The 17993-nt window shown below is 53.5% G+C and overlaps 1 protein-coding gene across 1 annotated transcript; it reads left to right on the forward strand.

The window, feature by feature from the left end:
• Positions 1–74: 74 nt before the first annotated feature.
• VHL (von Hippel-Lindau tumor suppressor) lies at positions 75–10914 on the forward strand. The gene is made up of 4 exons (XM_056129280.1): positions 75–166; positions 8360–8793; positions 9885–10007; positions 10697–10914. Exons 1-4 carry the CDS (start codon positions 75–77, stop codon positions 10891–10893), a joined length of 846 nt encoding a protein of 281 aa, XP_055985255.1. The 3' UTR covers positions 10894–10914.
• Positions 10915–17993: the final 7079 nt, after the last annotated feature.

The following is a 17993-nucleotide window of genomic DNA, read 5'->3' on the forward strand; positions in this document are numbered from 1 at the left end:
GCTTAAACATTATTTGTTTTGTTTGGGGCCGTTCCCAGCCTTGCTTGGGTGCGAGGGCGGGCGTTGGGCAGGTGATGGGCCTTGTGGGCCTAGAGCCGCTGCTGAGCGAAGCCGTCTCCATGCAAAGGATCGTCCCCGTGTGGAGTCTCCCTGTGACTGTCACCAGGTGCCGTGCACAACCACTCCCCCCTCAGGTCAGACTCGTGCCCGGTCTGGCTCCCATTGCGATTTTTCAGAAAGGGTTTCTGGATCTTTTATTTCCTTTCTTATTTTTTATTGTTTTGTAGCATAGGAGGATTTATTCAACAGAGATGAAAAGGAAATAAATATTTACCTAACAAGAAATGATGAGAAGGGGCTGGAGCAATAGCACAGCGGGTAGGGCACTTGCCTTTTATGCGGCTGACCTGGGTTCGATTCCCAGCATCCCCTATGGTCCACCGAGCACCTCCAGGAATAAGTCCTGAGTGAAGAGCCAGGAGTAACCCCTGTGCATCGCCATGTGTGACCCAAAAAGCAAAAAAAAAATAAATAAATAAAATAAGTAATGAGAAAGCCCGCAAATGTAAGGATAGTGAAAAAGTGTTTCGCTTCATGGAACTTTGGGATTGTTTTTTTTCAAATTTTATTTCTATAAAGTAGTTCACAATATTTGATCACATTTAATATTCGAACATCAATTCTACCACCAAGTGTTTTGCTTTTTGTTGGGGGCCACCCCCAGCGGTGCTCAGAGCTTACTCCTGGTTCTGTGCTCGGATCACTCCTGGCAGTTTTCAGGAGATTGAATGGGCTGTGGGGGATGGAACCCTCATCAGCTGTAGGCCAGCGCCCTACTCACTGCATAATCTCTCCAGCCCCTGGACGTTATATCTGTCCTCAGTGCTCTGTTTTCTCTGCGTTTGACCTTTTATGTTGCACACTCTCCCTCCCTCCCTCCTCTCTCCTTCCCTCTTCTCTCTCTCTTTCTCTCTCTCTCTCCCCCCCCCCCATCTTAGGGCCATACCTGGCAGTGCTCAGGGCTTATTTTTGGTTCTATGCTTGGGGATCATATTTGGTGCGAAGGATCAAACCGCGGTTGGCTGTGTGCCCTCAAGCACCTTGGCCCCGTGGTGTCTCTCTGCCCCTGAATTGTTGTTTCAACCTGAAATGGAACAATAACTCCGGAGTGCAGAGCCAGGAGTAACCCCGAGCATCGCTGCGTGTGTGACTCTAACCTCTCCCCACCAAAGAAAAAATAAGGCAAGTAGGAGCTGACCGGGAAGGAGAGGGCACGGCGAGTCTCGGAGTGGACAGAGCCGACGTGGACGGGTTTGGCTGCATCTGAAACCTGCCAGTCGAGTCGCGCTGGCAGGATCCACCTCGGGTCTGCAAACAGGCAGTAAAATTCTGCACACAGGGACTTGGCCCCAGTCTCCTGCTGTCTGAGGTTGGGCCGAGCTGTCAGAGCACTGTGACGAGGAGTAGCATTGGCAATGCTCTGCTTTAGTTTCCTAGGTTATGTAGGAGCCAGCTGGATTATTGGTGAGCGTGGAAGGATCCAGAGCAGACCAGTGGCCCGGAGAGAACTTGTTTGCATGCGGCCAACCTGAATTTGAAACCTTACACTGTGTATGGTCTCCCCAGTCCCCACCAGGCTTGAGCGCTGAGCACAGCCAGGTGTGGCCCAAATTAAACACCAAAACAAAGGGGCAGGAGCCATAGCACAGCAGGGAGGGTGTTTGCCTCGCACAAGATCCCTTTCGATCCCCAGCATCCCAAATGGTCCCCTAGCACCGCCAGGAGTGATTCCTGAGAGCAGAGGCAGGAGTAACACCTGACTAGTGTCAGGTGTGACCCCCCCCCCCCCCCCCCCCCAAGAAACAACAACCAACAGTGCTGAACAGTGCAGCTGAAAAGGCTATCCCAGGAACTTCAGTGGAGCAAGTTTCCTCACTGTACTGAGTGAAAATACAGCAGGAACCTTTAAGATAGTACAGTGAATTAGGGGTGCTGGCCTTGCACCTGGGTTGCTGACCCCATAGCATGCCCCCAGCACCACCTGAGATAGTTCCTGAATGTAGAGCCAGGAGTACGCTATGAGCACTGCAAGGTGCAGCCCCACACAAGAAAATACAGCCAGGCTGGGGGTCTGGCCCGGCACTAAGGCACAAACCTTGACCAGGAACTGACTGATAGTGAAGCAGGGAGGGAGTTTGCTTTGCACATGGCTGATCCGGGTTCGATCCCTGGCACCCCATATGGTCTCACCAGGAGTGATCCCTGAGCTTAGAGCCAGAGGTGAGCCCTGAGCACTGCTGGCTGTGATCCCAAAACAAAGAAATAATAGAGTGTCCATCTTGCTCCTGCCCCTGCCAGCCTCCTGTCGGGGTCACTGGGACATTAAGATGGCCACTGCCTGGACCTTTGCTGACCATGCTGTCCCTTGTCAGTTCTGCCCTGAGGAATGCAGGGGTGCAGCCCACAACAAAGATCTCCCAGGGGCAGCCCCATTCTCCTGAAGAGGAGGGAAAGTGTGGGAGGGGTGGGTCCCTGGGGAATCTTTCCAGTTCCTTGATCCTAAAACTGGTGTAACAGGACCCTGTGTTCTTAGATTTGGGTTTATCTTGTATTTCCTACCCAAAGAAATCTGTGATTACTCCGCACACTTGCTCTGCCAGTTCAACAAAAGGGTCGCTTGTCTATTTGGTTAAATAATGAGGTGCCTCTGTTGGAGAATTTGCAGATAAACTCAATGAGCAAAAAAAAAAAAAAAAAAATCGGGCTGGAGCAATAGCACAGCGGGTAGGGCGTTTGCCTTGCATGCGGCCGACCCGGGTTCGATTCCCAGCATCCCATAGGGTCCCCTGAGCACCACCAGGGGTAATTCCTGAGCACAGAGCCAGGAGTAACCCCTGTGCATCGCCTGGTGTGACCCAAAAAGCAAAAAAAAAAAAAAATCACCAACTAGAAGAGGTGAAAAGAGGGAACTGGGCGAGGCCATTGAGACAGAGAGGGCCCAGCAGCTCTGGTCAAAAGCACCATCCCCTGCGTGATGGCAGGGGAGTGACAGAGAGGGTGGGGAGGGAAGGGACCACCTGGACCATCTCTGTTCAGAGCAGGACGAGCACGTGAGAAGCCGGGTGGAGAAGCATGTTTGCACCGAGGTCTCTGCAGGGAAAGGAAACATTGTCTTTGTACTGAAGGCCAAGTTCGGCAGTTGTGGCTGATGAGATAGACAGCCCGAAGTAAAACTTCTCTGGGACAGAATCTTTGTTTGCTGTCTGCTGGAGTTAGAATTGTTCTTTTTTATTTTTTTTTTTCCTTTTTGGGTCACACCCAGGCATACTCAGGGGTTACTCCTGGCTCTGCACTCAGGAATTACTCCTAGTGGTGCTCCGGGGGCTATATGTGATGTTGGGGATTGAACCTGGGTCGGCATGAAGGCAAACGCTCTACCTACTGTACTATGCTTCTGGCCCATAGTGATCTTTCTGAAAATGAAGGGTTTTTTGGTTTGTTTGTTTGTTTGCTTTTTGGGTCACACCCGGCTTTGCACAGGGGTTACTCCTGGCTCAAGCACTCAGGAATTACTCCCGGCAGTGCTCGGGGGACCATATGTGATGCTGGGAATCGAACCTGGGTTGGCCGCATGCAAGGCAAACGCCCTACCCGCTGTGCTATCGCTCCAGCCCCTGAAAATTAAGTTTTAAGTTCAGTTTTAATGAGAGAAAATATTCAGAGCAATCTGTTGGTCTATGAGATGTTGGTCATCCTACGTTTTCCCTGCAGTTTGAGCTGTTCGGTGATCACTTTTTTTGTCTTTTTTAAAAATTTTCGGTTTTTTTTCTTTTTTTTTTTTTTAGTTTTCTTTATCTTTTTCTTATTTATTTTGTTGGTGATCACTTTTATTTTTTATTTATTATTTATTTTTTGCTTTTGGGGTCAACCCGGCGATGCTCAGGGGTTGTTACTCCTGGCTCTACACTCAGGAATCACTCCTGGCAGTGCTCAGGAGACCCTATGGGATGCTGGGCATTGAAACCGGGTCAGCCTTGTGAAAGACAAACGCCCTACCCGCTATGCTATCGCTCATTGCCCCCAATATATATATATATATATATTTTTTTTGCTTTTTGTGGTGATCACTTTTAAATAGAGTTTGTCTGTAATGAAATTTGGTGTCTGAAGGTTGCCAGATTATACTTTAAGGTTGTAATTTATTTGTCATTTTGGAATAAAGTCACAGTTAAAAAAAGGAAAAAAAATAATAAAGCACATCCCTTGAATGCATGAACCCTGGTTCCTGGTTTCAATCCCTGGCATCACCTACTTCTCAAAAGGAAAAAAAAGAGAGCCAGTTTTTAATTAAAGGCAGAAGGCCTGTCATGTAGATTAGACAATAGGAATGTAAGATGGACTTAAGGTTGTTAGGTGGTCTGTTTGGTTTTTTGTTTGTTTTTTGTTTTGCATTTTGGGTGATGCTCAGGAATTACTCCTGGCGGGCTCCGGGAACCGTATGGGATGTCAGGGATTGAATCTGGGTCAAACCATAAGGGATCAACCGCGTGCATGGCAAACGCTTTACCTGCTGTACTACTGCCTGGCCCAGGCTGTTAGGTTTTTTGTTTTGTTTTGTAATCTCTTGGGGCTGGAGAGATAGTACAGTGGGTAGGACATTGGCCTTGCACGCGGCCGACCCAGGTTCGATTCCCAGGATCACATATGGTTCCCTGAGCACTGCCAGGAGTAATTCCTGAGTGCAGAGCCAGGGGTAACCCCTGTGCATCGCCAGGTGTGACCCAAAAAGCCAAAAAAAAAGAAAAAAAGATCTTTTTGGGGGTCAAGGAGACTGTTTCATGGGCTGAAGCACAGGTTTCCATGGCTGAGTCCTGGCTCAGTTCCTGCTCCTCGTCGTCCCGGGGTGGGTGCCTTCTGTGAGGAGACAGGCAGCTGCTTGGAGAGGGGCGTCGGCCCTTCCCTCCACCCAGCGCAGTCACTCAGGAAGTGCCTGGACAGATGAGAGCATCATCAGGTCACACCTGGCTCCACTGTGCCCAGCGTGGAATGATCCCTGCCACGCAGCCACGGGGGCTGGAGTGAGGAATTACTCTTCAAAGGAAAAGGAAAGTTCATCTGAGATCTTACCCAGCCTTGCTAGATCCGTGGCCTGGGAAAGATCTCTAGGAGGAGATGAGCAGTGAAGCATTCGGTTTGTTAAGTGGCCACAAGCCTGAGCTCAGCCACCAGCTGAGACACAGAGATGGCACAGTTTTCAAGGCTTTATTCACATGCCAAGACACACTCATAGAAGGGACTCAGCACCGAGGGCGCTCAGACAAGAGACTCAGCGCTGAGGGCTCGCCAGCCTGAGACTCGGAGCACTGCTGGACCTCTGGGAGAGGTCTGAAGCCTGTGCCCTCCTGCCTGGCACATTCAGCCTTGAGCAAGCAGGCGGAGGGTACGGAGCAAACCACAGTTAACATATCTTACGTTGACTTGAGTCATCCTAGTTATCTGTGGTCAGATGTCTGGGCATTTATGTCCATGCCCTCGGGGTCTGGCATGTTTTTCTTCCTAGGCTGTAAACTCATCACCCTGAGGCACAGAGTGGAGTCTGGCTTTCCAAAATGGAGTCGCTGTGGTCCTTTTGGGTTTAAAATAAAACTGAAATAGGGGGCTGGAGAGATAGTACAGTGGGGAGGGTGCTTGCCGTGCATGTGGCTGACCTGAGTTGGATCCCTGGCATCCCATCGGGTCCCTCAAGCTCACCCAGAATAATTCCTGAGCGCAGCACAAGGAGTAAGCCCTGAGCATCGCTGAAGAATGTGACCCAAAACAGAAAAAAAAAAAAAGACTACTTACAAGCTTTAAGTCCATTTTATGTTCCTATTGTCTAATCTACCAATCTAATCTAATCTACCTCTGCTGGTTTTGAAATTACCTAGTGAGCACTTGCCTTGCACACAGCCAACCAGAGTTCGATCCCCACCCAACACCTCTTCTGGTCCCCCAAGCACCACCGGGAGTAATTCAGAGCAAGAGAAACCCTCTGAGAATCACTGGGTGTAAACCTCCCCCACACCAAAAGAAAAAAACAAAATAAAAAAAAATACCCAGTTATATTTAGAGATTCCAGAGAAGGAAAGAGAGTAACACCTTCAGGAGCGAATAGGCTTGTCCAGAGGAATTGAGAGCCCTCATCTTGGGTTGGGTTTATGTTTTCTCCCAGACTGCCCCCTTGTGCGACTTTCTACGCAGAAAAAGACCATTGCTATGGCATTGCCCAGAAGAGCTTGTGGTTTCAGTGTGTCCCCTTCAAGTCTTTGTCACGGCCCTCTGCTCCTCCTTGGAGCTTCTCTTCCCAAGGTAGGGTGGGGTAGGGGTCTGGCCTTCTCTGGGTGGGTCCGTGCTTATTAGAGCTTAATCTCTATGTCCACAAAGTGGCTTCGGCCCTGTGTTTTCAGAATCAGAACTGAAATCATGGAACTTTAAGGTGAGAAAGAAATTTAGACTCTTGTGGGTTTTGTGACTGAAATCTCCAGGCTCTTATGAAGTCAGGGATGGGCTACCCACCCCCATCTCCCTGTTCTTCCGGAAGCCTAGCAGTCAGTGCCCATGAACTGCTTCTGGCTCCAAATAAGCTCATTAGCCGGCCATGATCCAGAGACTCATACATAAACTTGGAAAGAGATCAACAAGTTGCAGAGATGCTTCTGGATCCCATGCTAAGCTCTGTTGTCCGGGACATTCAAAGTCATCATCCAGTTAAAAAATTGAATTCCAGCTCTATCACCCCATCTAAAATTTTTGAATTCCTGGAGCAACACCTCAAACTCTACACCACTGATAAACCACAAGTAGCACAATACACCACATTGGATGGGATATAAAGGTGAAGGCAACCAATCCCAATCAACAGATACAAACCTACAAGACCTACCCTGTGCAACATGTTAGTAATTTCTTCTGCAGGAGATTAATGGCTCCTTGGTGAGATAGAACACTTTTCACACACTTTCTGCTAAGGACATACTTTTCGATCATTTTTAGCAAACAATATAAAATAAGTTATTGAGGGCCTGCTGTAGGGGCAGGCTTGGGGGTGGTTGGGAAAATTGGAAATAATGGTGGTGGGACAGTGCAATAGTGGGTGGTGAGATTGGTATTTGAATATTGAATGTAATAAATGATGAACAACTTTATAAAAATAAAAAAATTTAGACTCTATATTTTTGGCTTTTTTTTGGGGGGGTCACACCTGGCGATGCTAAGGAGTTACTCCTGGCAGTTTTTGGAGACCATATGGGATGCCGGGAATTGAACGTGGGTTGGCCGGATGCAAGGCAAGCATCCTACCCACTGTAGCTCCAGTCCCCTTTACTATTTTTTTTTTAAAAAAATCTTTTTTGAGGTGTGTGTGTGTGTGTGTGTGTGTGTGTGTGTGTGTGTTAGGACACATCCAGCCGTGCTTAGGACTTACTCTAGGCTCTAAGCTCAGAGATCACACCTGGCAGGGATTAGGGGACCATATGGGGTGCTGAGGACTTAACCCTGGGTCTGCCCCATGCGAAGCAAGTGCCTTAACCTGCTGTACTAGCACTTTGGCCTCTCTACTGCTGCTTTAAAATGACAAAACCAGTCTCGATTTTGAGAGCATTTCTGGGGACTGTTTGCATGGCTGCATATTTGCATGAAACTTGGGAGCTGGGTTCGCCCTGAGCCATGGCCCTGGGATATCCCTGGGAAAGCTCAATGCCTCAGACATCACCATCACTGAGTCTCTGCCCCAGGCCACTAGGACATGGTCAAGGAGCGCCCCCACTCTACTCTGGGTTTGGGGTATCACTCCCTTTGTAGATGTTCTCCCACTCTGTTCTTGTTCCAAAGCGCCAGATGAGGAGGCCTGTGACCCAGAGCTGTCCCAGGGAGTCACTCCTGGCAGTGCTTGGGGGACCATATGGGGTGCCGGGACGGCACCCGGGTAGATTCTGTACCCTAGAAACTTAGTTCCACTGTCATCTCTGGCAAGTGACGCATTTCCACCGGGGGTAGTGGTCGGGCATTTCCGGCCAACGGCGCCAGTGGCTGGAATGAGGGGATGGGGTCCCTGGGGCCAGGCCAACCGAACCCTCGTGCATCCCATACTCCAAATCACGGCGCCTAAACTAAAATGATTTGAATAATAAAATGACGACCCCCAGATCATGACACTCTCGGAGACGACTGCTGGAACACAACTTCCAGGAGGAAGCCGGGTGCGGGGCCCTGCGCCGGCCTGAGTGTCCAGGAGCGCCGGTCACCAGAAGCACTGACCCCCCCCCCCCCGAGCACTGGTCCCCCGGGAGCACTGGCACCCCCCAGGTGCACTGGCCCCCAGGAGCACCGACCTCAGGAGCACTCGCCCCAGCAACAGCCCCCCTGCCCCGCCCCCCGCGGCCAGCGGCTGCCAGCGCGCAGGCGCGGAGCCTCCCGTCGTCGCGGCGAACGCGCGCGTCCCTCCCCGCGCCCGGGAGCGCGCACGCCGCGGCCGGGCACGCGCACGCCGCCGCGCCCCGCCCCCACGGCGCGGCGAGCCCGAGGCCCCAGGGCGGCGGGTCCCGGTCCGGGCGGGCCCGCGGCGCGCGGAGATGGAGGCCGGGCCGCGGCCGCGCCGGGTGCTGCGCTCGCTCAACTCGCGCGAGCCGGCCCAGGTCATCTTCTGCAACCGCAGCCCGCGCGTCGTGCGGCCGCTCTGGCTCAACTTCGACGGCGAGCCGCTGCCCTACCCCACGCTGCCGCCGGGCACCGGCCGCCGCATCCACAGCTTCCGCGGTGCGGGGGAGGGGCGCGGGCTGGGGGCGCGGGAACGGGGGGCGGGGCCGGCCCGGCTCGTTGGCCCCGACCGGGCTCCCGGAGGGGCTTTCGCGACCCCCCACCCCCGGAGCTTGGCGGGCCCCTGCGGCCGCGGAGACCCCTGCCCGCCGGGCACCGGACGCCGGGAAGGCGAGTCCCCGCCGCCCCGGGCAGCCGGCCCTGGGGCGGCGGGGGGCGGGGGGCGGCACTTCGCGGTTCCGCTCCGCGCAGGGGCTCACGCCTCTTGGCCCCGGGACCAACCCGGGTGGGCCCCGCGCAAGGCCGGCGCCCCGGCTGACCTCGCCGGCCCCAGGGGGACGTGCTTCCAGGGCCACGCCGGAGAGGCAGGGGCCTGGAAAGCCCCTCCGGCCCTGCGGAGGGAGTGTGGGCCCCCAGAGTCGGGGGCTACACCTTGCTGGGCTCAGCTCGCACCCCCGGGCCTCCCTGCAGCCCACACGCAGGTGCTGGGGACGGACCTGGGCTCGGCTGTGTGCGGTGCTCACCTATGGGGGATGGAGAACTCGGGCTTATTTCCCAGCTTTGACTTTTGGAGGAGAGAAAGGACGTTACCGGGTGGCTTTACTTCAAAGCAGCCTGGTTGTGAAGGGGTCCTGGGGTCGCAAGGGCCAGACAGGGACCTGTCGGGAGCCAGTGGGACTGGTCGGTGTGGGGGCAAGTGGCCTTGGGGCAGTCAGCCTGTCCATCTGCAGACAGGTTGCCTACGTTTCACCCAGGGCAGTGGTCACTCTGGGGTCGGGTTTTCCAGCTGTAAAGAGGCTGGTTTCTCCGTGTGGCTGGGACCAGCACAGGTCCCCTAGCGTCCGAGGCATGAGAACGTGCCTTTTGCACTTTGGCCTGGGCCGAGCAGCTTCTCGGGCAAGGACTGAGCTTCTCAGCACCCTGGGGCAAGGACTGAGCCTCTCAGCACCCTGGGGCGAGGACTGAGCCTCTCAGCACTCTGGACTGAGGATTGACGGGTTGACTTGCAAATGGGTGCCCAGGGCTGTGGGCCGTGTCTCAGAGGGAGAAGCAGAAGTTTGCAGACTCCTAACCACTGTGCTCGCCTGCAGGTCACCTGTGGCTCTTCAGGGACGCGGGCACCTACGACGGGCTGCTGGTGAACCAGACGGAGCTGTTCATGCCATCTCTCAATGCGGACGGGCAGCCCATCTTCGCCAACATCACGCTGCCAGGTACCCATGCCCTGTCTGACCTCATGGGGGGGGCCTGCTGCCGGCTCAAGTGTGCGCACCCGTGTCCCGCGCCCGCCAGAAGGAACCCCCAGCGATCATATTTATCCCACACTGACAGCTCTAGGGTGACAGAGGCCATCGGCTTCCTGCCTGTGGAGCCTCCAGCCTTGGCATCAGCTTGGGGTTACGGGTGTGCCGGGTCTGAGAATGCCACCCTCCCGGCCACGCCCCTGCCCTAGGTTGTCCTTTTTCTGTTTGTTCGCTTTGAGGCCACACCTGGCGATGCTCAGGGGTTACTCCTGGTTCAGCACTCAGGAATTACTCTGGGCAGCGCATGGGGAGCATATGGGGTGCCGGGCATCGAACCCGGGTCGGTCGTGTGCAAGATGGATGCCCTCCCCACTGCACTATTGCCCTGGCCCTGTGTCTTTTTTTTTTTTTCTTTTTGGGTCACACCTGGCGATGCTCAGGGGTTATTCCTGGCTCTGCACTCAGGAATTATCCCTGGCGGTGCTTGGGGGAGCATATGGGATGCTGGGAATTGAATCTGGATCGGCCGCGTGCAAGGCAAACGCCCTCCCCGCTGTGCTATTGCTCCGGCCCCTGGCCCTGTGTCTTTTACTCAGTCCAGTTAAGCTTATGGGGCCAGGAGGCAGTTAAAAGAGGATCTCTGAATTCTGCCCCTACAGTGTACACCCTCAAGGAGCGCTGCCTCCAGGTGGTCCGGAGCCTGGTCAAGCCCGAGCATTACCGGAGCCTGGACATCGTGCGCTCCCTCTACGAGGACCTGGAGGACCACCCGAACGTGAGGCGGGACCTGGAGCGGCTGACCCAGGAGCACCTGGAGAGCCAGCAGCGGGAGGACGAGCCGCAGGACGGGCCCTGAGCCTGGACAGGCCCCCCCTCCGCTCCCGGGGTCCATGCCGAAAGGCTCGGGGTGGAGTGAACAGAGCGGCATTGGAGGCCTGTCCTTGTCACGTTTATCACGGGGACCTAGTTCCAGTGTCGCTCCCTGCGGAGGCGGCTTCTGCTCAAGGACTTCTGGGCAGGAGACTCTCGAGCGCTCCGTGTCCCGGCCAGTGGCCTCGGCGTGTGATTGGCGTGTCGGGGCTGGAGCGGCTGCGTGTTCCCTGGGAGGCAGAGGCAGACCCGCGTCCTGCCCCTCCGCCCCAGTGCCTCCTCAGACCGCGCCGGTCTGCTGAGCCGGCCGTGGAAACGTGGGTGGAATTTTGGAGGTTTTGCCCCTTTTTATACATGCAGAAGGGGAACCTTGATGCATGTATAGAAAGCAGGTGTTTGAAAGGGAACCGTTTTCATAGCAGGCACTCTCCACCGTTTTCATCCCACACCTTTTTTTGTTGTGGTGGTGGTTTGCGTATTTGCTGGCAGATGGGGACGGGGCTTCCTGGACTCCAGGTGACTTGCTTGGGTCTGTTTCTCGCTCCCAAGAGCACATGGGCCAGGAGGTCATTGTCAGGTGCAAATACTTCTGTTTCTTTTTGCAAATCTAGGACATTTCTGTTTGGTGACTACTGGATCGAAATCCATGAGCTCTAGGGGCCAGAAAGAGAGTGCAGTGGGTAGGGTACTTGTCTTGCACGCTCTGGTTGGATCCCCAGCACTGTTACAGGATCCCCAAACACTGCCAGGAGTGACCCCTGAGCACACAGCTGGGAGTCCGCCTCAAGCACCACCTCCTCAAAATGAGAAGTTGGAAGCCACCATCTCCCAATCCAGACTTCCTTTTTGGTAACTGATAGTTTTGTTTTGTTTTTAGGATTTTTTTTTTAATCTCCCCTTTTGTGGTAACTAACAGTTTAAAAAAAAATCTCCCCAGGAGAGAGGCCAGAGAGGGAGTACATGGGTGGGATGTTCGAGCCCCAGCACCCATTATGGCCCCCGAGCACTGTCAGGAGAGATCCCTGAGCTCAGCCGAATGTGACCCAGAAACATTTCCCCAGTGGAGAGAAGGTTGGGAAAAGACCGAATAGTGAGGGAAAGGAGAAAGATCGCCCTGGATACGCTGCTGGGACGCAAGCACTAAGCACTGGAACTTTCCACTTTCCTTCGGCCGGTTCTTGGTCAGTTGGTTTTCTCAGCGGAGATCATGCTGTATATAGTTTTGTATTCTACTTTCTCATTAAAGTTTATAATAAATATTTTTCCATGGTGTTACCAGCTTTCTGTAGAGCTTAATGCAACCCCCCCCCCCCCGTCCCCTCGGGCTATTCTTGGCTCTTCCCACCTGCCCTTTTCACCTTTTCACCTTTTTCACCTTCAGGCCAGATTCCTTGCTGTGAGTCAGAGCCAAAAGGGGGGGAACAGCCCCCTACCGTGGCCCCTGCTCTGAATGGCCCCCGATCTGGTTCCCCTGCACGATCAACAGAAGGCGTGGTCCTCGCTTGCTTTTGAAGCATGTCATCGCATGTTTGATGCCCTGAGATGCAGAATCTGTGAGCAGGAGGGTGGGAGCGGCTTTAGGCGGTGACAAAGTGAAGTTCGCTTACTCAAACTTGTAGTTTCCGCAACCCCGTGGCTTTGTGTGTCCAAGGAAATCTGATGCCCTGTAGCATGAGAACTGTTCTTCACTGGGAATTCTATGGATGTATTAAAAGCACCTTCCCAAGAGGCTTGGATGATTCCTAGTTTGAATTTAAAAGAAAAAAACAGAACAGTACATTAAATGGAAGGAACCAGGCCTCTGTCAGGGTCTTTCTGATCCCCGCAAGTGGCCTTGGGATGGGGATGGCATGAGGCACACACTGAGCTTCCTCGGTAGCCCCTTCTCTTTCCAGCAGAGAACTTAAAATACTGTGTCTGGGCTGGAGAGGCAGGACAGCAGGGAGGGTGCTTGCCTTGCATGCGGCATACCCATGTTTGATCCCCGGCATCCCATATGGCCCCCCAGGCCCCACCAGGAGTGATTCCTGAGCACAGAACCAGCCAGAAGTAACCCCAGAGCATTGCCTAGTGTGGCCCAAAAACAAATGTTTCTAGCTACCCGGGACATATTCCATATGCCAAACAGTAACAAGTCTCACGATGGAGACGTTACTGGGCCCGCTCGAGAAAATCGATGAACAGCAGGAGGACCGTGACCGTGACCGTTTTTATTTTTCTCCTGAGATGAGGCAGAACCAGCCCAGTTCTGAGCACACACAGGGACTCCGCACCAAGCTGCTTTCATTCGGGGTGCCCCACAGTGGGGCGGGTGAGAGCCCTCCCTGTCCCAAGGATTCCGGCCCCAGCAGCCAACTTCCACTACCCAACCACCGCCACGCTCCAGACCACTTTCCGGACAGCATAAGACACTTCTACCCATTTTTCATAATTACCACACCATATTTGATGGGGTTCAGACATTAGACAACAAGTCATATAAGTGTGTATATATATATCTTGGAGAGCCTGGCACGCTACCGAGTGTATCCCGCCTGCACAACCAGAGCCTGGTAAGCTTCCCGTGGTGTATTCAATATGCCAAAAAACTAACGATAACGGTCTCATTCCCCTGACCCTGAGAAGGCCTCCAATCGTTGGGAAAGATGAGTAAGGAGAGGTTGCTAAAATCTCAGGACTGGGAGGAATAGAGATGTTACTGGAGCCCGCTTGAGTAAATCGATGAATAACGGGGATGACAGTGATGACAGTGATGATTTTTCTCCTGTAAAAATGGAATATCACTCTTAACAGAAGGTTAGGGCTGCAGAGATAGTACAGGAATAAGGGGCTTGTGTTGGATGCAGCCAGCCTGGGTTCGAGCCCCAGCACCACATATGGTCCCCTGAGCCCCCTCAGGACTGGTCCCTGAGCACTGCTGGGTGTGACCCCAAAAACCAAACCAAAAATATTCAGCACTGCAGAAAATTATTAAGAGAAGTTAGTTGTACGGGAAACAAAAATTTGGTTTTATTTCTTGCTTTGTTGTATTTTGGTTTTGGGCATGGTCAGTGGTGCCCTGCTTGGGGGGGCCACCCCAGCCGCACCTATGGGACACACACACCAGCTCTTTGAGCTAGCCCCCTGACTGGGCCCTCTTTGGTTTTTCCTCCCAGCAAGCAACCTCAGGCCAGAAACTACAGTGGGCTTGCACACAGGTTTGATCCCCAGCATCCCCTCTGGTCCCCCAAGCCCTAATGTAATTACTCCCAATTACAGGAGTAATTCCTAAGTGCAGAGCCAGGAGTAACCCTGAGCACTGGCAGGTGTGACCCCAAAAACAAAACCAAAAAGAGGAAGTATCCTCAGCACGTTTCCCTCAGAAGACACAAGGGTGGGGAATGCCAGGGCATGCCTTCCTGCCTCGCCAGCAGGGAGAGCAGGTGCAGAGCCGTGACCTCTCCCCTGCAGCCCGGCCAGCCCCCTGCACCGTGCCAGGGTGGGAGCAGCCGGACCTGGGGCGGGGGAATGCGAGAGGCCACAGTCCCGTGGAGAGGCAGCTGGGCTGTTTCGGGCAGAACAGGACATTCTCTCACATTCCACCAGCAGCCTCGCTCCCCACGGATTCCTCAAAGGAAGGGGATCCCCCATCCGTCCCCATGGAAACTGCAGACGCCTCTCTAGCTCCTTTGCTCAGAACTGCCAGAGCTCAGGCGCGACCGCCATCCTTGTAGGAAGGAGAATGGAAGGGCTGGCCCATCCCGACCCTGGAAGGTTAAGAAAACGTCAGTATTCAATGAATCACGACAGACGGTTTCCTGTTAACTGGGGCAGAGAGTGTGAAACATTGAAATAGATTTATTTAAAAAGCAGGGCAGGTGGGACTGGAGCTATAGCACAGTGGGTAGGGCGTTTGTCTTGCATGCAGCCAACCTGGGTTCGATCCCCAGCATCCCATATGGTCCCCAAGCACTGCCAGGAGTGATTCCTGAGTGCAGAGCCAGGAGTAACCCCTGTGCATCGCTAGGTGTCACCCAAAAAGTAAAAAAAACAAAAGCAGGACAGGGCCAGAGCAATAGCATAGATGGTAGGGCACTTGCCTTGCACGCGGCCAAGCTAGGTCGATCCCTGGCATCCCATATGGGCCCATGAACACTGCCAGGAGTAATTTTTTTTATGTAGGAGTACTGCTATTTATTCAGCCACTGATTGGCTGATTGAATTGTGCATGAACTCCACTAGGAGTAATTTCTGAGTGCAGAGCCAGGAATAACCCCTGAGCATCGCTGGGTGTGACCCAAAAAGCAAAAAGCAGGGCGGGAAGATGGCACAGTGGGTAAGACCTGTGCAATGGATGTGGCCGACCCAGTTTCCATCCCTGGAACCCCCGAAAGTCCCCCAAGCCTGCGAGGAGTAAGCCCTGAGCACCACCTGGTGGAGCCCCAAATAAGGGAACAACAAAACCCAGTCGCCGAGGTATTGCGAGACCCACCCAGTTCCCTGCCTGGACCTGTTCCCTTCTCTGCTGTGTGTTGTGAGGCGTTGGCCGTGACTCACTCAGCCCCAACTCTGCTCTCCCGCGCACCCTGCACTGTTTCTGTGGAACTTGGTATATGTGATTGTGTGTGTGTGTGTGTGATGTGTGTTTGGGTGTGAGTGTATGGCTGGATGTATGTGAGTGTGTGTGATGACTGTGTCTGTGAGTATGTGAGTGTGTGTATTTGACTGTATGTTAGTGTGTATGTGTGAGTATGTGTATGTGTGTATGTATGAAATGATTCTTTGCTGATCATACACAGGACCTTCGGACTTTTCCACACCCACCCGGTCCATCGTCGTACAAAAAAACAAAATCAGATCACAGCAGATTTTCTTATCTTTCATTTTGGGTGTTGGGGGGATTGGGCTACACCCAGCGATGCTCAGGGGTCACTCCTGGCTCTGCACTCAGGAACTGCTCCTGCCAGTGCTCAGGGACCCTATGAGGACAGGCCATTTGCATGCAAGGCAAGCCCCCAACCCGCTGTCCTGTCTTTCCGGCTCTAAAGCGCTTCCTATGGATTCCCTTTCACCGTTCTCTCTCGGTGCCACAGCTTCCTGACGCCAGGCCGCCTCTCAGCTCTGCCTGCGTGCTGTGACTACCCCCGTGCCTTTGCAGAGCTCTCTGGCTCCGGTCCAGAGCAATTGAGTCTGGTTCCCCGGAGGCGGGGCCAGGCTCATCAGGTTGTTAAAAGCGCCCCGGATAATTCCGATGTAGTACGGGCGGGGATTGCGAACCCCCATTAAATTGGAATCAGTCAAGATGGCAAAACTCTACACCAATTATATTCAGGCAAGATGGCATAATTCTACACCAATTATATTCAGGCAAGATTGCAAAACTCCACACCAATTATATTCAGTCAAAATGGCATAATTCTACACCAATTATATTCAGGCAAGATGGCATAACTCTATGCCAATTACATTCAGTGAAGATGGCAAAATTCTACGCCAATTATATTTAGTCAAGATGGCATAACTTGAGGCTGGAGTGCAGCAGGGAGGGCATTTGCTTTGTACATGGCCAACCTGGGTTCGATCCCCAGCATCCCCTACGGTCCCCCAGGCCCACCAGGGCCAGGAGTGATTCCTGAGTGCAGAGCCAGGAGGAACCCCTGAACATAGCCGGGTGTAGCTCAAAAAGGAAACATCAAAACAAAGAGGAGGGAGAGGCGGGAAGGAGGCTGCAGAGGGGAAGAGGAGGCGCTGTTTGCTCTCTCTTGCACCCGGGGACGCACACACTTCCCGGCTCCAACCCTCAGCGGCCTTCCTGTTCCCACACTGACACACGGGGCCTCGTGGGGACCCCAGGGGGGTCTGGGAAGGCTCCCACACGGATGCACACCCGGCAATCTCAGAGCTTATTTCTGCCTCTGTGCTCAGGAATCACCCTGGCAGGGCTTGGGGGACCCTGTGGGATGCCGGAGATCAACCCGGGCCGGCTGTGTGCAGGGCAAGACCTGTCCACTGTCCTTTCGACCTAGTCCCCCGATGCAGTTTTCCAGTCACCTGCCTTCTCCTCGTCATCGTCGTCCCCATGGCGTCTGCCTTGCATGCAGGGGTTCCCTCTTGGCCGTGGTGCTCACACACTGGTGTAGATGTAGTGGGTTTAATCCACTCCCTCACTCACAGTCTAAGCCTGATTGGGGGGGGGGGGGTCAGTCCCGTTACACACATGGAAATCAAGGACAAGAAGTGACGCTGTCCAGGCTGAGCCCCTCTGCAGGAGCGATTCTCCTTCCTGGCGTTCACCGCCTGCCACTGAGCCCGGCATGATCTCCACGGCCCCCTGGTTGCTCATCTGCTCACCTTGACATTGCAGTCTCTTTTTTTTTTTTTTTTTTTTTTTTTGCTTTTTGGGTCACACCCAGCGATGCTCAGGGGTTACTCCTGGCTCATGCACTCAGGAATTACTCCTGGCGGTGCTCGGGGGACCATATGGGATGCTGGGAATCGAACCTGGGTCGGTCATGTTGGCTGCATGCAAGGCAGACGCCCTACCCGCTGTGCTATTGCTCCAGCCCCGACATTGCAGTCTCTTGAAGTTCCCACTCGCCGCCCGTGGAAGGGGATAGTGACATGGAACGTCTTTCTTTCTTTCTTTCTTTCTTTCTTTCTTTCTTTCTTTCTTTCTCTTTCTTTTTCTTTCTTTCTCTCTTTCTTTTTCTTTCTTTCTCTCTCTCTTTCTTTTCCTTTCTCCTTTCCTCTTTCTCTTCATTTCTTCCTTTCTCTTTTTCTTCCTTTCTTTCTTCCTTTCTTTCTCTTCCTTTCTTCCTTTCTCGCTCTTTCTTTCTTCCTTCCTTTTTTAAATCTTCCTTCCTTCCTTCCTTTTTTAATTTTTTCTTTTTGTGTCACACTGGGTGATACTCAGGGGTTACTCCTGGCTCTGCACACAGGAATTACTCCTGGGAGTGCCTGGGGGAGCATATGGGATGCCAGGGCTCTAACCCAGGTGGGCTGCATGCAAGGCAGACGCCCTCCCTGCTGTCCTATCACTCCAGTCCACCTCAGTGCTCTCATCCCTAGACTGGGAGTGATGACCACACCGCCACATGGGCCGGTGAG

The sequence above is a fragment of the Sorex fumeus genome, unplaced genomic scaffold, assembly GCF_029834395.1.
Source record: "Sorex fumeus unplaced genomic scaffold, SorFum_2.1 ptg000072l, whole genome shotgun sequence".
Classification (NCBI taxonomy): domain Eukaryota; kingdom Metazoa; phylum Chordata; class Mammalia; order Eulipotyphla; family Soricidae; genus Sorex; species Sorex fumeus.

Coding starts and splice junctions, on each gene's coding strand:
- VHL (XM_056129280.1), top strand. CDS start 75: ATGGGCCTTGTGGGCCTAGAGCCGCTGCTGAGCGAAGCCGTCTCCATG. Junction 8,794..9,884: donor CCGCATCCACAGCTTCCGCG/GTGCGGGGGAGG, acceptor GCTCGCCTGCAG/GTCACCTGTGGCTCTTCAGG. Junction 10,008..10,696: donor CGCCAACATCACGCTGCCAG/GTACCCATGCCC, acceptor CTGCCCCTACAG/TGTACACCCTCAAGGAGCGC.